The 22,894-nt window shown below is 47.7% G+C and overlaps 2 protein-coding genes across 13 annotated transcripts; one reads left to right on the top strand and one right to left on the bottom strand.

Moving 5' to 3' along the window:
- Positions 1–16,616: 16,616 nt before the first annotated feature.
- Positions 16,617–21,624, top strand: YIF1B (Yip1 interacting factor homolog B, membrane trafficking protein). Of its 12 annotated transcripts, none has more exons than XM_072608279.1 (10): positions 16,617–16,948; positions 17,769–18,001; positions 18,145–18,249; positions 18,385–18,463; positions 18,620–18,677; positions 18,750–18,929; positions 19,066–19,159; positions 19,382–19,533; positions 20,747–20,853; positions 21,302–21,624. In XM_072608279.1, the coding sequence occupies exons 1-10, from the start codon at positions 16,891–16,893 to the stop codon at positions 21,577–21,579; spliced, it is 1,344 nt and encodes a 447-aa protein (XP_072464380.1). In that variant the 5' UTR covers positions 16,617–16,890; the 3' UTR covers positions 21,580–21,624. The 12 variants fall into 12 exon arrangements, with proteins under 12 accessions (XP_072464380.1, XP_072464383.1, XP_072464376.1 ...); XM_072608275.1 differs by having other exon boundaries at positions 16,799–16,939; positions 18,774–18,929; XM_072608273.1 differs by having other exon boundaries at positions 16,799–16,939.
- On the bottom strand, positions 19,914–21,394 carry C5H19orf33 (chromosome 5 C19orf33 homolog). The gene is made up of 4 exons (XM_072608295.1): positions 21,313–21,394; positions 20,601–20,707; positions 20,447–20,518; positions 19,914–20,147 (listed from the first exon to the last, which is right to left on the bottom strand). Exons 1-4 carry the CDS (start codon positions 21,332–21,334, stop codon positions 20,028–20,030), a joined length of 321 nt encoding a protein of 106 aa, XP_072464396.1. The 5' UTR covers positions 21,335–21,394; the 3' UTR covers positions 19,914–20,027.
- Positions 21,625–22,894: the final 1,270 nt, after the last annotated feature.

The raw sequence follows: 22,894 nt of genomic DNA, 5'->3' as shown, positions 1-22,894 counted from the left end.
GGAGGCAGGGACACCTTGAGCACCAAACTCCCCCCAAAATGAAGCTGACTGAACAGGCAGGAAATGGCTGACCAACTCTGTGGGGGGAGTCACTTCAGAATCAGCTGTCTGGGCACTCCATCAGCCAGGCCTTGGATGACAAGTTCAACACCAAAGGAGGAGAAAGTTTAAAGAACTAGAGATGGGCGGGGCTTTAATGACATCTTCAAATCATCTCTGGTTGTGGGAAAGCACAGGGAGAAATTCACTTCCACAAAGTTTATTTTGCTCTTGTTCTGTTCTGTGCCCCAGACAGTGGGTGGGAACTAGAGACAGACCCAGGAAAACAGGATTTGCTTGCCCTCTAGAATCTTACTTTGAGATGGAAGGGGGAAGGAAGAACTGAAGTGCACACAGATATATAACCCAAGCCCATTTGAGGAGGGTGACCATAACACATGAACTGGAATTCTTAATCATTTTTTATGTCCTGGACCCCTTTGGCAGCCTGGTGATGCCTATGGATCCCTTCTCAGAATCATGTTTTTGGATGCATATGATAAAATATAGATATACATAGATTATATTCATAAAATACAGGGCAGTTAGTGGCGCACTGGATAGCGTGCTGCTCTGGAAGACTCCTCTTCCTGAGTTCAAATCCAGCCTCAAACACTTACTAGCTGTTTGACCCAGGACAATACACTTCACCTTGTTTGCCTCAGTTTCCTCATCTGTAAAATGAGCTAGAGCAGGAAATGGCAGGCCACTCCTGTATCTCTGCCAAGAAAACCCCAAATGGGGTCACAAAGAGTCAGACATGACCGCACACAACAATAAAATACCTAGGATTACAATGGAAACCAATTATAGTGAAATACAGTTATGAATTTTTTTTCAAAACAAGTTCCCAGTGTAATTAGAAAAAATAAAATATTATTTGAGAATTTTAAAATACTTTTAAAAAAATAAAAAGCACAGAAATAACCAAAAAAAAAAATGCTCTCAGACCCTAGACCCTATGTAGAAGGAAGCAATGAAGCTTCAGATATTTTTAAGAATTAGAGGGGAGGAGAGAATATATGTTTCAGGCATAGGGAGACAGTCTGTGAAGAGCAGAGAGCTGGGGCAAGGAATATTCATTTTGAGAACAGGTCTATCACACAGACTGCATGAACAGGAATAATAGGAAACTTCTGGAAAGTTAAATGAGGGAGTTAGTAAAGGGCTTTAAATGCCCTGCCTAGGATTTTATGCTTAAGGCAATTAGGAGCCACTGAAGATTGTTGAGTTTGGAAAGAACCCAGTCAGGCCTAAGTCATTTGGAACCTGAGTGACTGGATGGAGAATGGTTTCCTCAGAAGGAAGGGTAGGTTGGGGGTGGGAGACAAGCAATAAATTAGGTATTAGACAAGTCTGAGTTTGAGATGCCTGAGGGATATCCGGGTAGCTATGTCCAGTTGGTGACCAATCAACGGGCATTTATTAAGTATTAATTAACAGAGGCAGCTGGCCCAGTGTATAGATGGGTAGACTTGGAGTCAAGAACACCTGAAGCCAGACTTGGGTATTTTCTAGCTATATGACCTTAGACAAGTCACTTAACTTCTGCCTGATTCAGCTGCTTCATCTGTAAAATGGGGATAATAATAGCACCTTCTCCCAGGATTACTCATGTTATTTATCCTTTGACCGATGACTTGCTGATAAATCGGATTTAAGTGAGGTAGAGCTGCACAAAGTTGTCGACCTTATTCTCCCTTCCAGAGTCCCGTGATAGGACAAAAATCAAGAGGACTGACAACGGGATGGCCTAGGATGGAGGGGATGACCTTGGCATCTTCAATCCTCTCCTTCAGCCAAGCTCTAAGTGCCTGTTTCAGCCGATTTCATGACCATTGGGATAAATTGCTCTCATCTCGTGTTCTGTAGAGGAAGTCTACACATGCCTAGGGTAGACATCCCCTTAACTCACTGATGGATTAGGCTCCTAGGTTACCCTCAACCCGCTTTACCATGTGGCCGCTGCACATGCTATAGCTTCTAGGAGGTACCAGAGTTGGGTGGCTGGTGGACACCAAAGGAGGATGAGCAGCCCTGAAAAGGTCTCAGCAAAGGCTGTATGGGGTGTTCAGGAAGAATTAGCACTAGGATTGCTGTAAGTATAAAATGAGATAATCTTTGTAAAGCACTTTGCAAATCCTTTGTCCAGGGTCATAATAGCTAGGTAACGTTTGAGGCTGTATTCTGGCACTCTTGACTCCAAGGCCATCCATCAATGCACTGGGTCAGCTGCCCCTGTTAATTAGCACTTAATAAATGCTTGTTGATTGATTGGTCATCAATTGCACTATATAAATGCTAGTTATTATCATTGTGTGCTAGGTACGGTGCTAATCACTGATAGTATAAAGACAGATATACTGTCAAGGAGCTTATATTCTAATGGGGGAGGCAACATATGTGTGTGTATGTATATATGTGTATATATATGTGCATGCATAAAATGTGCAAAATAAACATTAGGGAGTTTGGTGGGGAGAGAGGGAGGACACTAGCAGCAGGAAAGGCTTCATGTAGAAAGTGATCCTCAAGCCTGAGTCTTGAAGGAAGTCTGGAGCTGAAATTGTGGAGAATGACTTGGGGCAGAAATGGAGATCTGGGAGTCTTATCCATGGGAGTTGTTGAGAGAGAGACAGAGACAGAGACAGAGACAGAGAGAGACAGAGAGAGAAGAGAGTTACCCAGAACAGATCGGTAGGAGACACAGGAAATGAGTGGTGAGCCAGAAAAGGAAACATGAGACTGATAGTCTAATAGGCAGGAAGAGAACAGAGAAAGCGCAGAAGCACAGAAGGCAAGGGAGGAGGAGGGAGTAATCACCCGTGTCAAAAGCCAGGGAAAGGACAAGTCATAATAAGAGCTGACATTTGCACAGTACTTTGTGTTTTACAAAGCAACATGTATGTACATTTATGCATAATATGCGTGTGTGTCACTTAACTGTTATCTCAGTTTTCTCAACTGTAAAATGGGACTCATAATAGCACCTAGCACCCATGTGAGCATTGAATGAGATGATATTTAGAAAGAACTTAACATAATATCTGGCATATAGTAAGTGCTATATAGATGCTAGCGTTATTATTATATCCATTACAGATGCGGAATCCTTTGATGATGTCGAGGAATTGGGCGGGGGGGGGGGAGGGGTGAAAACTTTCTTTTCTGGGTCTTCAGCTGCTGTGAGGGAAGGCTGTAGCAAGGATTGGTAAAAGCCTGGAGTAGAAAGTAGTGCTTGATCTGAACCTTAGACAAAACTGGATTCTACAAGACGGAAGAAGGAAGAAGTACATTCCAGGCATGCGGGAGAGCCAGTAGAAAGGCATGAATGCTGGAGATGGACGGTTCTGTATGAGTAATGGGGTGGTTGGGTGCGTGTACTTGGGCCCCAATTCTAAAATCACATTTGTCTTTAAAAATCACATTTCTCCCTAGCCTCAAAATACTATCTCAGGCAGTTTCTCCCTCAAGGACACAGCTTGCCCTAGCAACAACCGATATCTACCTTCCTGCTACAGTAGCCAGCTGTACCTATAGAACTCATTAGACTTAACCAGCTGTGTACTGGCTTAATGGGCTGTGCACTGGGTCATAATGACATTTACTACTCGCTGACCAATCAGTCACATATATCCTAGACTTGGACACACCTGTACTCCCCTACATTTATCTTGTCTAACAGGACATTGATGAGGACAACCTGGTTTTTCTGAGCCAACCCTGACTGTTGGTTGACTTACTGACATTTCAGGCCTAAAAATCACACCTCCAGGTAGCCTCCCCTTGGACTATTTCCCAATGAATTTTGAGTAAAATACCTGCACAGTAGATATCAAAAGTGCATGATCCTTTAAGAATTGACTACTCCTTAACCACTCCCTAATCCCATCCCAAAACACCTGGTTAGCATATTTGGCACAAATAATATTATAGAATATACTATATAAACTTTCCCTGTGCCCCTCTAAGGTGGCAGGTTCCCTAAGAACCCTTGCCTGCTGAAAAGCATAATAAATCTTTACCTTGATTTTAACAATGCTTGTCGGTGAATTCTTTTCCAGACGACCTGCCCCTGGTACCCCGGTCTTTGTGGGGGTCTCACACACCCCCTCCAGCCCTCACCATGAGGAACTTCATATGTGGAATTGAGTAATATGCAATAAGGCTGGAAAGCTAGGTTGGAACCTGGTGATGAAAGACTTGAAATGTCAAACCAAGGATGAATGGAGATCACAGGGATTGCATAAGGGAGTGATTTAAGCTTTAGGAAAACCAGTTTGACAGTTGGGGTAAGGATGGTTTGGAGAGGGGAGAGACAAATGAGGAGCTTATTGCAATAGTACAGGTGAGAGGCTAAGAGGGGTATGAGGAAATATTGGGGGTAGGATTTTGATTGTGAAAGGGAAGAGAAAGGGTAGGAGCTTGAGGGCATGGTGAACTAACCCTCATCGGCTGTGAAGCAGTGAGGGCTTCTACTTGAGAGCAGATAGCATCAATCAGTCAGTTGTATGACTTTCTCTAGAGGGTCCCAGAGCAAGTGGAGGGTGTGGGGAACCCAGGGAAAGGCACAGGGAGTGGGACAGGACAAGGGGACCTGGGGCATAAGAGGAGAGGGTATCATGAAACTAGTGAAAGGAGACTGAAGGGAAAGGCTGGGATGGATTAGTAGAATATGGAAGGATCAAGCGTCTGGAGGGTACGGGGGGAGGGGGGAGAATGAATAATAGGATTAGGAGAAGAGTTGAAAAGATAGGAACAAGCCTGGCATGGACCTGGACTAACGTCAGGAATTAAACTCAGAACGAGCTCAAATTGAGAAGGAAATCAAAGGACAAGAAGACTGGATTTATAAGACTTCTGTTGGGGAAGATGTCAAAGAAGGGTTAGGAGTGCTACCCAGACTAGATGAGATGATAAAAGAGACAGAGACAGACAGACAGACAGACACACACACACACACACACACACACACACACACACAGTCAAGCTCTCAACTTATTTAGCTTTTGTTTGCTCTGCCAAGGAGAATGACCTTTGGACTGGAAACGGTGCAACAAAAATACTTCCTCGGGGTTTGTTACTCAAGCTAAGTAAGGATGTAGCAGGAGAGCACATCCTAGATGGACAAGTAGGTGGGGAGGTAGGTAGAGCATTTGTTAAATACTCATATGTCAGGCACTGGGCTAAGTGCTCAGGCCACAAAGACAAGCAGAATCAAAGTCCCAGACCTCCACGAAGCTAATATTCTAAGGAGGGAAGATAATACATAAAGGAAAAGCAGTGCGATAAGAGTACAGAGATGTCTCCAGCGTGGGAAGGCAGCTGGAGACCAGAAGTCTGGAGAGTTGAGTTGTGACTGAAGGGAAGCTTGGCCCTGACCTCAGGCAGTCAATTGTTGTGGCTGTAGCCCCTTTATCCATCCTTTGCTCTTGAAAAGGATGATCAAAAGGATGATGTCTGGACTTGAGCATCAATTGGATTTGAGTGAGTCACCAGCCTTGATCTCTCCTCCAGAGATATTCAGAAGTCAATCAAAGAGCATTTATTAAGCATCTACTGAGTGCCAATTGCTGGGGATACAAAGAAAGGTAAAAGAGAGTCCCTTAGAGTTCACAGTCTAATGGAGGGAGATAACACGTAACCAACCATGAACAATCAAGCTAAAGACAGGCTAAACAGAAGGTAAGCAAAACTCTTTGTTTTGTAAGCAAAACTGCCATTAAGGGAATCAGGAAACACTTCTTGAAGAAGGGAAGACTCTAGCTGAAACTTGAGGGAAGCCAGGGAAGGAAGTTGTGTAGGATGGCTCAGGTCCCTACATAAATCAATTACTCAGAGGCCTCTCAAAGTGATGACAGAAAAGAGATTTATTCGATTCTCGAGAATCTGGACAATCCTACAGCAGTTCACCTGGAGTAGGAAAGCCGAAGACAAAGAAAAGGCAGTGATTTATATAGACTCTAACGCAAGTCCCTCCCCCCCACTGACCATTATTCTCATTAGCTGAGAATATGATCTTACATTCTAGACACGAAATCTAACCAATCCCTTTTGAAATGAAGACATTGAAGAATTAGGTAAACTTTATCCAATCATTGAGACCCTAATGTACTACATAGTTTTATATCCTTATATGGAATTACTCTGTTCTAAAAATATAGTAACCTTGAGCCTCTCAGTCTTACCTCACCCCTGGGAGAAGAATTACAATCTGAGAAGTCTTCACTAAACCTATCCCACTCAAAGTGGAGGTAAGAAAGGAGAGAGTTCCAGGCATAGGGGATGACTAGCGAGAATGCCTCGAGTCAGGAGATGAAGTCTTCTTCCAGGAACAGTAAAGAGGACAGTATCCCTGGGAAGCAGAGTACATGGGATCAGGGTGGAAGAGTAAGGTTAAGAAGCCTGGAAAGGGAGAAAGGAATGAAATGATGAAGGGCTTTAAAAGTGATAATGTTTAATATAAAATTTTGGAATAATCTCTTTGTTCTCTCTGAAGTAAACTCAGAGAGTGCCTCTTCCTATGTCAGCAAAAGCCAGCCAAGGCCGACTCTACACTCCTTAAGGAGACCTTTAACCTAAGACACTATATCTTGAATAATAAGACTTTCCTTTGATGAATAATGAGACTTTCCTTTGATGAATCTTATTATCTATAGACACATACTATGTTATGAATAATGGGACTTTCCTTTGATCTATAGACATATACTATGTTATGGCGTATTAATGATAAAGAAAATGTAGACATCTTAGATCATAATTTCTATTGAACATTGTTTACCCTTTCCTATGTCAATTATCTGTTTAAGGGAGGAAGCCTGCCACTTACTAGTGGTGGGGTTTCTTTCCTTATCACCGAGACATATGCTTACCCAGCTTGGAATCTCAAGGCCTGACTAACATTGCTTTGTTAATTGTCCTGTCTTACTGAATTTATGATTTGCTTAATTAGGAGAGTTTCTTTCTCATGGCAAAATGTATTTAAGACGGATGATTTCTGTACTAGATAGTCAGAGTCACCTCTGACTCCATAGCGCTATGTAACTGTTTTCTTTATGGGGAATTGATCAATTAATTAATTAAATCATAAAATGTATGCATTTAGCCATGTTGCCTTTTCTCTAACCAAGTTTTCAGGTCAACAAAAGCCAAATGGAGGATTTGGGTTTTTTAGACAATTGGGGATAAGTGACTTGCCTGGGGGTCATATAGCTAAGTAAGTACTTGAGGTCAAATTTGAACTCAGGTCCTCCTGACTCCAGAGCCTGTGCTCTGTCCACCCTGCCACCATGCACCTCCAAAAATTTTACTTTTGATGCTGATGGCAGTAGGGAGCCACTGCAATCTAATGAATAAAAGGGTGACATGGTCAGATTTGTGCTTTAGGAAGATCATTTTGATAGCTAAGTGGAAGATGGATTGGAATAGGGAGATTTGTGGTGATCGGATCCACCAGCAGGCTACTGAAATACTATCTAGATGTATGAGGTGATGAGGGCTTGCATCAGACTGATGGCCATGTCTGAAGAGAGAAGGGGGAACAGACTGGGAAGAAAGGACAAGATACAGCAATAGATTGCACATGGCAGGAGGGGGTGTGTGATTGAAGTTGCTAGACTGGGTGACCAGGAGGATGATGGGACCTTCCAAAGCAAAAGGAAAGTTAGGAAGAAGGCAAGGTTGTTTGGGGAAAGATAATGAGCTTAGTTTTGAATATGTTGAATTTAAAATGTCTCCAATTCCCCAATTGATAAATGGTCAAAGGATATGACAGGCAGTTTTCAAAGGAAGAAATTAAAGATTATCTATAGTCATATGAAAAAAATGCTCTAAATCACTATTGATTAGAGACACGCAAATCAAAACAACTCTGAGGTATCATATCACACCTATCAGATTGGCTAACATGACAAAACAGGAAGATGATAAATGTTGAAGAAGATGTGGGAGAGTTGGAACATTAATTCATTGTTGGTGGAGCTGTGAGCTGATCCAACCATTCTGGAGAGCAATTTGGAACTATGCCCAAAGGGCTACAAAAATGTGCATATCCTTTGACCCAGCAATATGGCTTCTAGGACTGTATCCCCAAGAGATCATAAAAATGGGAAAGAGTCCCACATGTACAAAAATATTTATAGCACCACTCTTTGTGGAGGCCAAAAACTGGAAATCAAGGGGATGCCCATCAATTGGGGAATGGCTGAATAAATTATGGTATATGAATGTAATGGAATACTATTGTGCTATGAGAAACAATGAACAGAAAGACTTCAGAGAGGTCTGGAAAGACTTATATGATCTGGTGCTGAGTGAAAGGAGCAAAACCAGAAGAACTTTGTGCACAGCAACGACCAGTGTGTGCGAGAGTTTTTTCTGGTAGACTCAGTACTTCATTGCAATGCAAGGACTTAAAAAATTCCCAATGGTCTTTTAAGGCAAAATGCCTTCCACATCCAGAGAAAGAACTATGGAATTCAATCGCAGATTGTAGCAGATCATTTTTCTTCTGTGTTACGTTTTGTTTTGTTATATGATTTCTCCCATTCATTTTAATTCTTTTACACAACACGACTATAGTGAAAATGTATTTAATAGGAATATCTGTGTAGATCCTATATAAAATTGTATGCTGTCTCAGGGAGGGAGGGGGGAAGGAGGAGGAAGGAAGGGGAAAAAATCTGTTATATGGTAGTGATTATAGAACACTGAAAATAAATTGAGAAATAAAATATCAAAAAAATAAAATATCTCCAAGACATCCAGTTTGAGATATCCAACAGGCTGCTGGAAATATGAGACAGAGAGTCAGCAGAGAGATTATGGTCAGACAAAGATTTGAGGGAGGCAAGTTCCTGGTCTTCTGGCTTCCAGCTTCTGAAGTTCCCTTATCTTATAGCAATCTACTGTAATTCCATCTCTCATTCTACCCGGAAACCCTTCTTTGTCCACACTCTGGCCCCCAATCCCTTGACCCTTCAGCTCTTTTTCAGGTCATTATCCCTGAGCTGGCTATATTCTCCTTCCGCTCAACCTCACATTGTCCTCTTATCTCAAGTCCCATGGCCCCTTATCCTATCAAAAACCCTACCCTGCCAAGCCTCAACTCGGGATTATTCCTATTTGTCTTCACTCCTACTCAAATGACCCTAACTGATGCTGAAGAAAAATTGAGAATCTCTGTTTAGGGATAATCATTAAATTCATAGGTGATGAGGTGAAACAGTATGCAGAGAGAAGAGAAGAGGGCCCAAGAGAGCTCTGTGGGAAATCTACAGCTATCAGATTTGGCTTGGATGGAGATCCAGTAAAAGAGACTGAGAAAGAGCAGTTGGATAGGTGAGAGGAAAACTGGGAGAGGTGGATGCCATGGAAATCTAGGAGAAAAGTATTAGGGAGAAGAGGGCAACTGGCAGTGTCCAAGGCTTCAGGAAGTCCAGAAGGATAAAGACAAAGAAAAGGCCATTAGACTGGGTGATTATGAGATCGTTGGTCATTTTGGAGAGGGTAATTTCTGTTTAGTAATGAGTTCAAAAGTCAGATTATAGGGAGTCATGGGAGTGCAAGAAAAGTAAGTAGGGGCATTGAGGGTAGAAGGCTTTCTCAAGTTGTTTAGCCACAAAAGACAGGAGAGCTATAGAACTGTAGGTAGAGGGGATGGACAGACCAAGTGAGAGTTCTTTGAGGATGGAGAAGGCTTTTTGTGGTAGATAGGGAAGTAGCCAGTGGATAGAGAGACACCGAAATAAATGAGAGTGGGGATGATGGAAGGGGAAATCTGACAGAGAAGACAGGATGGAATGAAATTACTTATGCATGTAAAGGAGAAGGGCCACCTTGGATGAAGGAGGAAAAAATGGCAGAAGAAATCTTAGTGATATGGAATGAGTAGGAGGGGAGAGATGGGAGGGGAGAAGGGGAACCAAGAGAGATTTGAGGAGAGATGAAAAAGTTTGGAAGAGCTGGAATAGTGATTCAATTAGGAAGGTGTAAAAGGGCAGATAGGTAGTGCAGTGGATAGAGTGCCCCAGAGCTGGAGTCAGGAAGATCTGAGTTCAAATCTGGCTTCAGATATTCCCCAGCTGTGTGACCCTGTACAAGTCACTTCACCCTATTTGCCTCAGTTTCCTCATGTGTCAAATGAGAAGGAAATAGCCAACCTCTCCAGTATCTTTGCCAAGAAAACCTCCAGTGGGATCAACGAAGAGTCAGACATGCTGAAAAGATCGAACAAAAAAGAATTGACCTGTTGCAGTGAGAGCCCAGTTGAGATCATGTAACATAAATCTGCAGTGGACCCAGTCATCACAGAGTGATCTTCAGCATCATTTAGTGGCATGTGAGTAGGAGTGAAGAGAACAGATGGTGGCAATAACCCAGGGCTGAGGCTTGGCAGGGCAAGGTTGATAGGATAAGGGGCCAAAGGACTGGAGATAAGAGAACAATATGAGGTTGAACGGAAAGAGAGTAAACCCAGGGCAGGGATAATGACCTGAAAAAGAGCTGAGGGGTCAAGGGATTGGGGGGTCAGGGGTCAGACAAAGAAGGATTTTTCTGGCAGAATGACAAATGGAATTATAATAGATTATTATAAGATAAGGGGATTTCAGAAGCTGGAAGTCAGAAGACCAGGATCTTGCCTCCCTCAACTACACCCCTCATGTCAACAGAGAGCAGTGAGTGATCAAGCTCCACCAATGAGGAGAGTACCATGCAAATTGCCCTTTGAGCCAAGGGTGATACCTGAATATGGAAGTCTGTGTTTGTGAGTAAGATCACGGGTATGACCATCTTTGTGCGTGGCTGAGGGGGGGGTGGAGAAATAGGTCTCCTTTTTCATGAATTCAAGATTCCATGTGAAAGAGAGGAAATATACATGTTGAAGTCCTCCTTATAGGAGGAGTTGAGAAAGAGAGAAAGATTATCAGCGAGGTACTGACCAATTCACTGAGGAAGGAAGGAGTGTTCAGCTGCCAGAATTCTGATTAATTGGTAAATATGGATTGGATGAATTTCAGAGGGGGATTGGTTCCTGATTAATGGTAGTATAGGGAGAGCCTTGGAGTGGCAATATGGAGAAAGGAGTATTCCAACTCCTTTCCCTCAACCAGTGAGTAGAGGTTATGAGGGAAAGTGCCACCAAGGCTGGAAAGGCTGGCCAGGAAAGCTGTCATTAGGAGGGAGCCAGGTCTGTGAATGCCAGAAGATGGAAGGACCAGGAAAAGAAAATATTCAGATGAAAGTCAGTTTGTTGCCTACAGAGCAAGCATTTCGGAGACTACAGTGGAAGGTGTGGGTAGACTAAGAGGGGAATGTTGAAGGGGTTTGCTTGAGGGGGGTGGGAATTAGGGAACAGTCAGTGAGGGAAGGAGGTCAGACTGGGTATGTTGTCCTACTTAGTACATTAAGAGAATTGGGCAGGTCTCTGGTCTTAAATCAACTGGCCCAGTTGCATTCCATTCTGAGGCAGAGAAAGAACTGGGGAGTGGGGCTGCTGAGCCATAGATCAGTGATATATGAAAGAAAGACCTTGATGAGTGGAGGAAATACATAGGACTGCAGAGGGGGAAGTGTCCTGATTTTCAAAAATACAGGAAGACAACGGAATCTATAAACTCCAGGCCAGTAGCTTGACTGATTCCTGGGAAAACTTTGGAATGTTAGAATTCTGGAATTTGAGCTTATAACCCAGCATTCTTGAGAGCTCTCCCTGAAAAGCTCTTACCTCTTTGGCTCTTTAGTATCCCATCGAGGGTCTGGTCTGGGAAATTCCTGAATAGCTCTTGCCTAACATCTTCTAAAGATAATGGCATCCCCAACCCCCATGCAAACACACAAGTTAGCAAGCAGTGTGTTTACTGTGTATAGGACAGACATTATTTTTACACACCACACTCCTAGCAAATGTATAAGCTACATAAAAGACTCGCCCTAAGTTATGTCTTACTTTCCACAAGGGTCTTAAAGTCTTCTCGAGTAAGTGCATTTGATGTCCCCTCAAAAGAGAACAAACCTTAAGCTGTCAGTAGGGTAACCCTCTGAAGTTCTGCAGAGCCACTCCCACAGAGTTCCATATAGACATTGTCATATGACCAGTGTTTAACACTGCCCGGTACACAGTAGGCACTTATTAAATGTTTGCCAATTGATTGGTTAATGACCAAGAGACATGTCTATCCAGCCAGGGGAGTGAGGGGGAATGACTGAATCTAGAGATCACCCCTTTCCTACCTCATACTCCCCCTAAGCAACACCAGCTAACCATAAGGCTTGGAGCCATTGATAGCCAAGCTGGGCCATCCCCTAGCTCAGGATTGAGACCACAAGCCCCTAGGCTTGCTGAGGCTGATGGCTTGTCTGGCCCAAGGCCAAGCTCAGGAATAAGACTCTAGATAGCCTATGGATCTGAGGAGACCAAGGGTGCTCAGGGGTCAGCAACTCACAGCTGCTACGTAAGGACCATTTGGCTGGTGAACAAGTTAACTTACGATCCTCAAGGTGCCTATGAATGCAGTGATGTGTACTTTCTACTAAGCACAAACCAGATACTCTGGATTGTATATGATGTGGTCTTACTGAAACCCAGCCCTAACTATGCCACCCACCCACCCCTCCTTCCTCAAGGAGCTGCTGTGTCCCTATTACTTTCAAGTTCGACTATAAATTTCTCTGTTTGGCACTTATACATATAGCCCTCCATAACCTGACCCCTTCCTCCTTTGCCAGTCTTCTTACACCTTATTCTCCTCCCAGCATGCTCTGCCCAAGCTACACTGATGAGGAATCTTGTTGTCTCTCACACATGATACCTGATATGTTTGCACTGGCTGTCCCCCAGACCTAGAACACTCTCCCCTCCTTGCTCCTGACACCCGTCTTCCTTAGCTTCTTTTGAGACTCAGCTCCAATCCCACTTTTTGGACCCTCTCCCTAACTTCCAAGTGCCTCCTCTCTAAGACTATCTTCCCCAGCCCCCAGCCCTCTTTCATGCTTTATAAAGCTCAGGGTCTGTCTGTCTGATCCAGTCTAGGAAGGAAAAGATGAACACTTCTAACAATTCATAACTTATCAACACACAATGGTTCATGTCCCTATTCCCACGGGATTTTTAGATTCTCCCCAATAGTAAGTGACTCCAAAGGACTATACCCTAACATTATAGATGAAAGACCATTTCCTGAATGAAATAGAAAGTAAAAGATACAGCATTAAAACTCCCAAGTAGTTGAATTCATTGCTCCTGAAGAGTTTGAAATCTTAACTTCCTGGGGGGCTGTAGCTACTACGTTAAAATCTGCTGTCTCAACTCTCCCTCTCCCTCTCTCTCTGCATTTAGAGGTCATTTGTAGAAAAGTCTATCAAGCATCACTCCCCTTCCTCCCTCCCCCTTCCAAGTCACAAAGCACAGTCAAAACCATCTCACCCCAGGGAAGGTGGCTTCCTCAGACAGGGACAATATTTACTTCCTGGTGCATTGCTAGGTGAGACTCAGGTAGGATGATCAGCAAGGTAGTGACCAGATGTTCTTTGGCCAGGTGCTGTCTCCTCCCCAAGGGCCAGGGCCTGCCGCCTGTTCCCCCACAAACCCATTACAAACTCTGTCCATCCTATCTCTCTCTGGCATGTCTATAATGCTCCCCCTCCCCAAACACCATCACTACCATCAAACACCTGACACTTCTCTCTATTATGAAATGTCCTGATACAAGGAGGGACTTCAAGCGACTCCATTTACACCACCTTAGGATACTCCCAGTAACAGCGTAGGGGAGTGAGTAAGAAAAGAAAGTCCAGTCAAGCAGGTGTTACCCATCTATCATCTGCGTATCTGATTACTATGTGTAACCCTGAGAGGTGATTCTGTTTTATGTACTGCACAAGACCTGAGTGTGTGAGCCGTTGTGCCATGTGGGCCGTTGCCTTGTACACCCGTGATGGAGCTGGTACAGTGAAGTACTTTTGTGTCCACAGGGCTGTGAGGGAGAACTACTTGTGACTGTGACATGCTTATCTACATAGGTGCTCAGTTGTTCAGTTTGCTCATGGGGTTTTTTCTCAGCAAAGACACTGGATTGGTTTGCCATTTCTTCTCCAGTGCGTTCCGATTTTACAGATGAGGAAAAGAGGCTGGGTTCAGTGACTCACCCAGGGTCACATAGCTAGGAAGTGTCTGAAACCAGATTTAAACTCAGACCTTCATGACTCCAGGCCCAAGTGCTCTATCCATTGCACCACCTAGCTGCCCCAGGTAGAGTCACCAGGGTGGCACGGGTAATGTGCAAGGACTGCAAAAGTCTTTACTGGGAGGAGGAAATAAAGACAGGCATTTCAGTCCAGTCCAGAGCTGTATCTGTATGGTTTCACTTACCCTTCTTCCTGAGACACAACCATTGGTTCAAACTGCTCTTCCCAAGATTAGCAATAATCTTTTAATTGCTAAATCCAATGGCCTACTAACGACTAGTGGATAGAGCACTGGCCCTGGAGTCAGGAGGATCTGAGTTCAAATCTGAAATCAGACTCACTTAGTAGTGACCCTAGGCAAGTCACTTAATCTCACTGATCTCTTCTCCTCACCACCAAAAAGAAAATAAATTCAATGGCCATTTCTCAGTCCTATTCTTCATGAACTTCCGTGTAGCTTTTGGCATTGTTAACCACTCTTTCCTCCTGGAGGCTCTCTCCTCCCAGCATTTTTGTGACATTTTCTTCTCCTTCCCCTCTGAAGACTCTTGTTCCACATCCTTGCCTAAGTACTTGGGTGTAACTCCAAGGCTCTAGCCTAGGTTTTCTTCTGCCATCTCTCTGATCTCATCAGCTCTGGTGGATTAAATCATCATTTCTGCCACATTACACATCCAGCTCTCATTTCTCTCCTGAACAACAGTCCCACATTGACCAGTCATATCAATTCTCTCCCTTCTATCTTCTTAATTTCTGTATCCTGACACCTTCCTTCTGGTGATTTTCCAGGTTTATAAGATTAGAGTCACCTACTGTTCACTCCCCTTCACCCCATATAGCTGATTAGTGACTGAGACCTATTCATTCCATTTCCACAATATTTATCCCATCTCTCTCCTCTCCATTCACACAGACACTCATCTAATTAAGGTCCTCACTACCTCTCACCTGAATTCCTGACTTCTAATTGGTCTGTCTGAATTCACTCCAACAAGGGAATTGTATTATTTCTCCCTAATTAATTCCCTATCTCACTCCCCACAGAAGCCTTCCCAAAACTTGTCTTCCATCCTCAAGCCTCTGGTAGCTCCCCTATCCCTCTCATTCAGATGAAGCATTACGGAGAAAATTGAGGCCAGTGGACAGGAACTTTCTCTTCATCTCAAAATTCCTTGACACAACTTTTATTCTTCTCCTCCTCAGTCTCTGATGAAGTGGTAGACCTTCTTGGAAAGACCAACCCCTAGACTTAGGGATTTCCCCTTCCAGTCTTCTCCAGGAAATTGCATCTTCAATTATCTCTATCTCCTCTCTAACTTTCAACCCCTCTGTAGCTACAGGTTCCTTACCTATTGCCTACAACCTCTCCAAGACACCCTAATCCTAAAAAACAAACAAGCAGAAATCACTTTCACTAGACCCAGCCTTCCCTTATTATTCTAGATCTCTCCTCTCTTTCTCAGCCAAATTCCTTGAAAAAGGCTTCCATGCTTACAGCCTCCACCTAGCCTCCTCAGTCTTTTGTAGTATGGTTTTCTGGTTTCTGACCTCATTACTCCTCTGAAACTTCCCTCTCCAAATACCAATGATCTGTAAATCCAAGAGGGCTGTCTCGGTCCTTCTCAACAGATCTGCTATATTTTAGACAGCTGACCATTCTCTCCTAGATAAGTTTCTTCTCTGCAGTTACATGCCTCTCTTCCTCCCTGTCTGACCATAGTTTCTCCACTGGCTTTGCTATCTCATTGGTCACATCACACCCCTAATAGTGGGTTCCATGGAGGGAGAAATACTTAACAAAAGTAGCTAGGGGATGAAGTGCATAGAACACCAGAGGAGCATTTTTACAGCGTTAACTGATGGAAGATTCTTTGCAAACCTTAAAACGCTATAAAAATGCTAGCTGTTATTATGAGTTTCCCACTTTATTTTGGTCTGTTTTATTATTTCTTTTATTATCCTTATTAATTTGCTAATTCACCAAACAAAACGTAAGCTCCTGGAGGGCAGGAAGCCTTCGGCTTGGGGGTCCCCAGCACCAGGCACAGGGCATTTTCCGAATTTCCCCAAGTTCTGCCTTTTTGTTGGCCCTCCCACGTAGGACTTGCTTTGTACCAATGCATGAGGTCTCTTCTGCAATTCCCAGTAGCCTGAGCCTTGAGATGTTAAATGACTTGTCTAGGATCCCACAGCCAGGCTGGGTCAGAGACCGGACTTAAACCCTACTCTTTCCGACTCCTACACCAACTCTCTTTGCCTCGGTTTACGTGGCCTCCTGCCTGCCTGATGGAATGACTTGAATGAATGAGAACAGGGCAGAGCCACGGCAAAAACTACAAGTCCCGGCGTACCACGCGCCCAGCTTCGCCCAGAATCCTCCTCACCTGCCGCGGATGCCTCTCCAATCCTCTTCCGACGCTTTTATCTGGTCCTTCCTCCGCCTACTCGGATCCACGTTCCCCCCCCACCCGCCCTGGGTGTCGGCGGGAGGGGGAGGGCCCTCGAAGAGCCTCTGGCTTCCTATTGGTCACTGCCCGAAGGAGGGCCGGGCCGGGCGGGGCGCCGGCCTCCCATTGGCCTGCGGCTCCGCGGACGGGCGCGGTACGGGGGCCGCGCGGTCCTTTTCGGCGTCCATCGAGGCCGGGTAGGCTCTGCTGGTCAGGGATGCAGCCGGGGCCCGGCGGCGGCGCGGCGGCGGGCAGCGCCCGGCACCGTAAGTGGCGTACGTGGCCAGTCGGACCGGGCCGGACCGGGGCGAGGGCGGCGGGCCGGCGGGAGGACCGCGGGCCGGGCCGGGCCGGGCCGGAGGAGGTGGCGGCCGTTGGCTGCGGGTGGGCGCGGGGGCGGGGCTAGGAAGTTCGGCTCCTAGAACGGGACACCTAGAACCCCCCCCCCCCCAGCGCGCTGGGCCTCCGCCGCCGCCTGCTCCCACGGGGAAACTGAGGCAAGGGGCGCCCCTGCGCCAGGGAGGCTCCGCCCGGCCTCTGCTTGTCCGTCCGGGCAGCGGGGGGGGGGGGGGGCAGAGCCTGCCTCAGTTTCCCCGTCTGTCCCCCGAGGGGAGATGGCAGCCCTGAAAAGTAGGTGGGAAACCTCGGAAAATCAAAAGTAGCGGCCTTTATGTAGCGCCTGCTGAATGCTCCAGGCGCCGAGCTGAGGCTTCCCCTGATAGTGGACACAGTAACAGTGACTGGCCTCCCCTAGTGCCCTCCTGGTGCCCACCGCGTGCCCGGGACTGCGCTGAGCTCCTCGAGGCCGGCACCTCCACTGAGTCTCACAACAACCTCCCAGGCAGGTAGAGGTTAGGTGACTTGTCCAGTCCCACGGCTTGGCAATGTTTGAGGCTGGATTAGAACTCAGATCCCCTGGACTCTAGACCCGGTGCCCTATCCTCAGTGGCCCTTCCACCTGGTTCCATGGGGAGAGGGTTGGCTTTGGAATCAGTTCCATGGCACTCGAGGCCCTCTTGGTGCCTCGGTTTCCTCATCTGTAAGGTGGTCTTCCACTCTACATCTGTGGTGCCATCTCTGGTTTCCCTTTGGCAGCCATGAAGAGGAGGGTGCCCATGACAGAGCCCAGCTTGGCAGACCCCCACCAGCTCTTCCATGACACCAGTTCAGCCCATGGGCCCGGGGGCTATCCAGCCCACCGGACCCCTGGGGGCCTCGGCTATGCTTCCCCTGCGCAGCCAGCCTTCCTCAGTGACCCGGTGTCCAATATGGCGGTAGCCTACGGGAGCAGCCTGGCTGCCCATGGCAAGGAGCTGGTGGACAGGAATGTGAGTGGATCTAGTGCTGGGCCTGGGCCTGGGGCTGGGGCTGGAGCTGGAGCTGGGGCTGGGGCTGGGGCTGGGGCTGGGGCTGAGCAGGACAGGGGCAGGCTGTGCCATCAGGCTGCATCAGGCCTGTTCTGCCTCCTCAGATTGACCGCTTCATTCCTGTCACCAAGCTTAAGTATTACTTTGCGGTGGACACAGTATATGTGGGAAAGAAACTGGGACTCTTGGTGTTTCCCTACCTGCACCAGGTAAGAGCCACTGGATCGGGGTGCCCCTCCCCAGCCACCTTGTGGGGGTAAGGTTTCCCAGCTTGGGCTTGGTCAGGCTGTGGGGGAGCCACGGAATGGGCCCTGGCTTCACCTCAGGCTGCGTGCTGTCTGCAGGATTGGGAGGTCCAGTACCAGCAGGACATGCCAGTGGCCCCAAGGTTTGACATCAACGCCCCAGATCTCTACATTCCAGGTACCTCCTCCCAGAAGTACCCCCTGCACATGCCAGCCTCTGCCCCTGGCAAATGAGGTTCGACTCCCTTCCCCTGCCTCTTGGCTGGGAGCATCCCAGCTGCATGCTGGGCCCCAAGCAGGATTGTCACGTTCTCCCTCTTTGACTCGTTTGCAGCCATGGCCTTTATCACATACATCCTGGTTGCTGGCCTGGCCCTGGGGACTCAGGACAGGTGAGAGGAGGCTGGGGCTGGAGTGGGAGAGGTGGGTGTGGGTGGGGCCTTGGAAAGCAACCCCAGACTCAGGCCCTCAGCCACACCTGCCCTCAGGTTCTCCCCGGACCTCCTGGGTCTGCAGGCCAGCTCAGCCCTGGCCTGGCTCACAGTGGAGGTGCTGGCCATCCTGCTCAGCCTCTACCTGGTCACCGTCAACACAGACCTCACCACCATTGACCTGCTGGCCTTCTCAGGATACAAGTATGTAGGGTAAGTGGGGCAGTGTGTACGCAGGAGTCACTGAGACCTCCTAGTAGAGTGAGTGGTGGTTGTAACAGGGCTGGCTGTGGTAGTGGTGTGTGGGTTCTCAGCCAGCTCTGAGGTGCCAGCCTGGCTCTGCCCCTAGGATGATTGGTGGGGTCGTGACTGGCCTGCTGTTTGGGAGGACTGGCTACTACCTGGTGCTCAGCTGGTGTTGTGTGGCCATTTTCGTCTTCATGGTGAGCATGGGCCTAGGGTGTCACTGGGAGGCTAGGGGGAAGGAGGGGAGTAGAGTGGGCACTATACCTTATCCCAGGAACCCTCTCCCGGAGGCTTGATGGATGCCTCTGAACAAAAATCCCTGAGGGGTCCCCAAGAATGTAGTCACTGGGCAGACCTGGTCACCCTGGGGAGCCCAGGGAGGCAGAGGCTCTAGCCTCCCTCACGCTCCTGCTCCTCAGATCCGGACCCTTCGACTGAAAATCCTGTCTGAAGTAGCAGCTGAAGGTGTCCTGGTCCGCGGGGCGCGAAACCAGCTGCGCATGTACCTGACCATGGCCATCGCAGCTGTCCAGCCCCTCTTCATGTACTGGCTCACCTTTCACCTGGTCAGGTGAGGGGCCCCACATGGAGACTGGAGAGGACCAGGCTGCTGACCTCTGCAGATGCAAGAAGCAGGAAGTGGATCCCGTGGGGAGGTCGGGGGTCACTGCTGTGGACTGAGCTGCTGGCCCCACTCTCCCTCTCCCCACAAAGTCCCTGGCCCTTTGACTGGAACCTGCTCCCCCCTCCCCCACAAAGATTCATCTCCTTGCCTGTTGTGCTTGAACCGAGTTCCCAAACCCCCTGCCTAGGAAAGAGCCTGTTCCCCCTCCCCCAATCCTCATCCTCTAAGGTGCTTAGAGATCTCTAACTGCACAGCATGCTCCAAAGCTGGGGCTGCTGCCCATGGGCATCTGTTACAGGGAGAAATAAACCCCTTGGGGGTGCTGCTGAGTGGTCCCTGCCTTTTATTGGCTGGGAGTGGGTGGACATACATAGGGTGGGCTGGAGCTGATGATCTGCAAGGGCTGTTGGATGCAGACCCAGCTGCCTTCAGGGGGCTGATCATTTCTTCCCCTCTTTTTCTTTTTTCTTCTTCCCTTTATCCTTCTCTTGTTTTTCCTTGGTTTTCTTCACCTTCTCCAGTTTTTTCTCCTTCTGAGAGCCCTGGCCAGGCCCGGGAGGCTGGATAATAAATAGTATGGAGGGAGAAACAATGAGACCTAGCTAGAGCTAGGTGGCTCTAGCTGCTCAACTCTCCCTGGCCAGGCCAACTGAATCAAGCTGCTGGTCTCTTGCCCTCTGTCGTCCAGGGCTCCAAGGCCAATCTGAGGAGGTCAGGGTCTGTTGGGCAATAAGGGTCCATCTCTTTTCCGGGTGCCCTCCCTTCAAGACCCAGCACCTTCTCGCTCAGCTTTGGGCTTCTGGGCATTTCTGGCATTTGGTAACCTGATGGTCACCAGGAGAGGGGGCTAGCGTCTTACCTTCCCATCTGAGTCAGAATCACTAGAGCTGCTGCTGCTGTTGCTGGAGCCTGAGGATTTACCATGCCCAGCCTGAGGCACAAGAAAAAAGCCACTCAGCTCCCTTGACCATTGGCTGCCTCTCTGGCCCCACGAAAAGCTGCCCTGGCCTTACCTTGGCCTTAGTAATCCCCTCTCCGAGTGCCTGAGATTTGGGGGGGCCATGTGGGGAGCAGGCAGGTGGACCACCCTTCTCACTCTTCTTGGAACCAGCACCTAGGGCTGCCAGTGATAAAAGTTGTCTTCCCTCTTTGCCAACAGGGGCCAGGTCCTTGGCCCTGGCCTCTCTCTCTTAGCCCACAGAGGCAGAGAACAGGGCCCTCATTGTGACCAAAATAGCTGGCTATCCCCAGCTCAGAGAGTTTCTGGTGAGCTTCCCCTGGGTGCTATGGAACATGAATATGCAGGTCACCTGGGGTCCTCCCATCCCACCCGGAGGCTGTGTGCTAAACTCCACGTTTCCCATGGGGAGGGGGTCTGTGTCCCAGGTGGGGTCTTCCCTTCTCAATAGAATGAATCTGCCTCTGGAGGGCAGATTCCCTAGGCATGGTCAGCCCAGACTCTGTCTCTTCTCTGCCCCAGTCCCCACCTCAAACTGCTCTTTCAGTCGGCCCTCCCAAAGCCCACCGACCAAGAAAGCTGCTTTCTGCTCCTCTCGGATTGGGTGTGTAGGGCAGGTTGGCAATCACTTAGTCTAAGTCACTCATTTCACCCACTAGTAAACAGGGATCGAGGGCTTGGCACATAGTAAACAGCCGGTCTGAGCGCAATGCGGGGACGCTAACGCCCCTTTCCCCTCACCTCTTACCTTACCAGAAAAGCCCTACCTGCAGAAAGGTCGAATTCCATGGCTGGCGATGGAGGCTGTGCCTGACCTGGAAGAGAGGGACGAATGGCTGGACTCTGGGCTACCAGGTCCCCTATATAGGGCGGGTCAGGGAGGGGCTTCAACTGTCGTCCGTGTCCTTGCCCAATGGACTCCAACCGTGCATCGGTGTTGTGGTGTGGGGGCGGGCAGATGGTTGGCCTGTCTCCAGCTCCAATTCTCTCTAAAGAAAGTCTCTGGAGAAATGGGGCTAGATATCACAGCATAGTGGAGAAAAAGCATTTGGAATTAAACGAGCCATGTTCAAATCTCAGTTTTGTTCTGGGTGGCCATAAGCAAGTGACTTCTCCCTGGATTAACTGACCGGTTGGGTCCCTCTCATAGACCTAGACCGTCCTGTTTCCCTCCTTGCCTCCTACTCACCAGTTCCCCTTGGCTCCTTTTGGAAGAGGGAAGGCCGTGGCAAATGCAGTTGTTGCTCTCTGAAATGTGGGGTGGGACATATTTCAAAGCAATATAGTGATGAGGGGAATGTCAGGCAGTACACTAAGGATGGAGTGGCCAACTTTTCATCCCACCTTCCACCAAGATTCCTTCAGATCACAGAAGTATTGCAGGATGTGACTAGAACCCAGACATACAGATATACATTATCTAAGTCCCCTGCCCTGGTGGAGAGAAAGCCTTGAGCTGGGGCCCTACAGGCAAACACCAGCCGAGTGTACATGGTCGCAGCTGAGCTCCCTGGTCTCATTCCCCAAATGCTCCTGGCCCAGCTCTCTGACAGGACTAGGGCCAAGCTAGGAAGGATGGACTGAGGGCTGACAGCCATCTGGGGCAGGCTTGGAATATGGTATAGTGAGAAAAACTCTGAACTAGAAGTGCTACCTCCAATGATGACTTCCTGTGAGACGTTGGTGAATGGCCCTGCTGTCTCCAAACCTCAGGGACCTCATTTGTAAAGTGAAGAAGATAGACCAAAGATCTTTGCCACTTTTTTTTTTTTTGGTGGTAAAGGAAGTAAGGCGCAGTTGAACCAGCAAGAACTCTGCTCTCACTTTCCAAAGGTCACTTCCAGGACATCAGCTCTGATATTAGTAAGAGGACCCCAGATTCCACTTCCCAATATGCTTGAGAGGGGCTGAACTAGAGGTCCCCTACAGCTCAAGTTCTGTGATCCTATGTTCCCCTTTCTACTCCCCTGGAGCTCTAGGCTAGATAGTGAATTTGAGACCATTTTTCAGGCATCTCATTCTCCCCCCAATATTCATTGGGCCTGAGTACAGAGAAAATATATTGCACCCGTATGAGCCTGAATCCTGAATTAACATGTCAGAGAGGCTATCATGTCCCCATTGAGAGGTTTACTAAAGCTCTCTTTAGTTCAGCAAATCTGTGATTGTCTACTTGTCACCTGGAGGGGCTCCGTTTAAAGATGACTCCTCCAAAGAAGAGAACCCCACTAATCCTGGATAAGACCAGCACTGAACTGTTTGTGACTACATGCTTTGGCCCTTCAGAAATCCAGAGGCCCTCGGCTGCCTAAGGCTTCATGTGGTGACCTGGGTAGGTGTCTGATGGGG

The sequence above is a fragment of the Notamacropus eugenii genome, chromosome 5, assembly GCF_028372415.1.
Source record: "Notamacropus eugenii isolate mMacEug1 chromosome 5, mMacEug1.pri_v2, whole genome shotgun sequence".
NCBI lineage: Eukaryota > Metazoa > Chordata > Mammalia > Diprotodontia > Macropodidae > Notamacropus > Notamacropus eugenii.
This window is presented reverse-complemented; position numbering and strand designations above follow the sequence as displayed.

Coding starts and splice junctions, on each gene's coding strand:
- C5H19orf33 (XM_072608295.1), bottom strand. CDS start 21,334: ATGGAATTCGACCTTTCTGCAG. Junction 20,519..20,600: donor AGGGGATTACTAAGGCCAAG/GTAAGGCCAGGG, acceptor CTTGTGCCTCAG/GCTGGGCATGGTAAATCCTC. Junction 20,148..20,446: donor ATTCTGACTCAGATGGGAAG/GTAAGACGCTAG, acceptor TTTATTATCCAG/CCTCCCGGGCCTGGCCAGGG.
- YIF1B (XM_072608279.1), top strand. CDS start 16,891: ATGCAGCCGGGGCCCGGCGGCGGCGCGGCGGCGGGCAGCGCCCGGCAC. Junction 18,002..18,144: donor AGGAGCTGGTGGACAGGAAT/GTGAGTGGATCT, acceptor CTGCCTCCTCAG/ATTGACCGCTTCATTCCTGT. Junction 19,534..20,746: donor CTCACCTTTCACCTGGTCAG/GTGAGGGGCCCC, acceptor CTTTGCCAACAG/GGGCCAGGTCCTTGGCCCTG.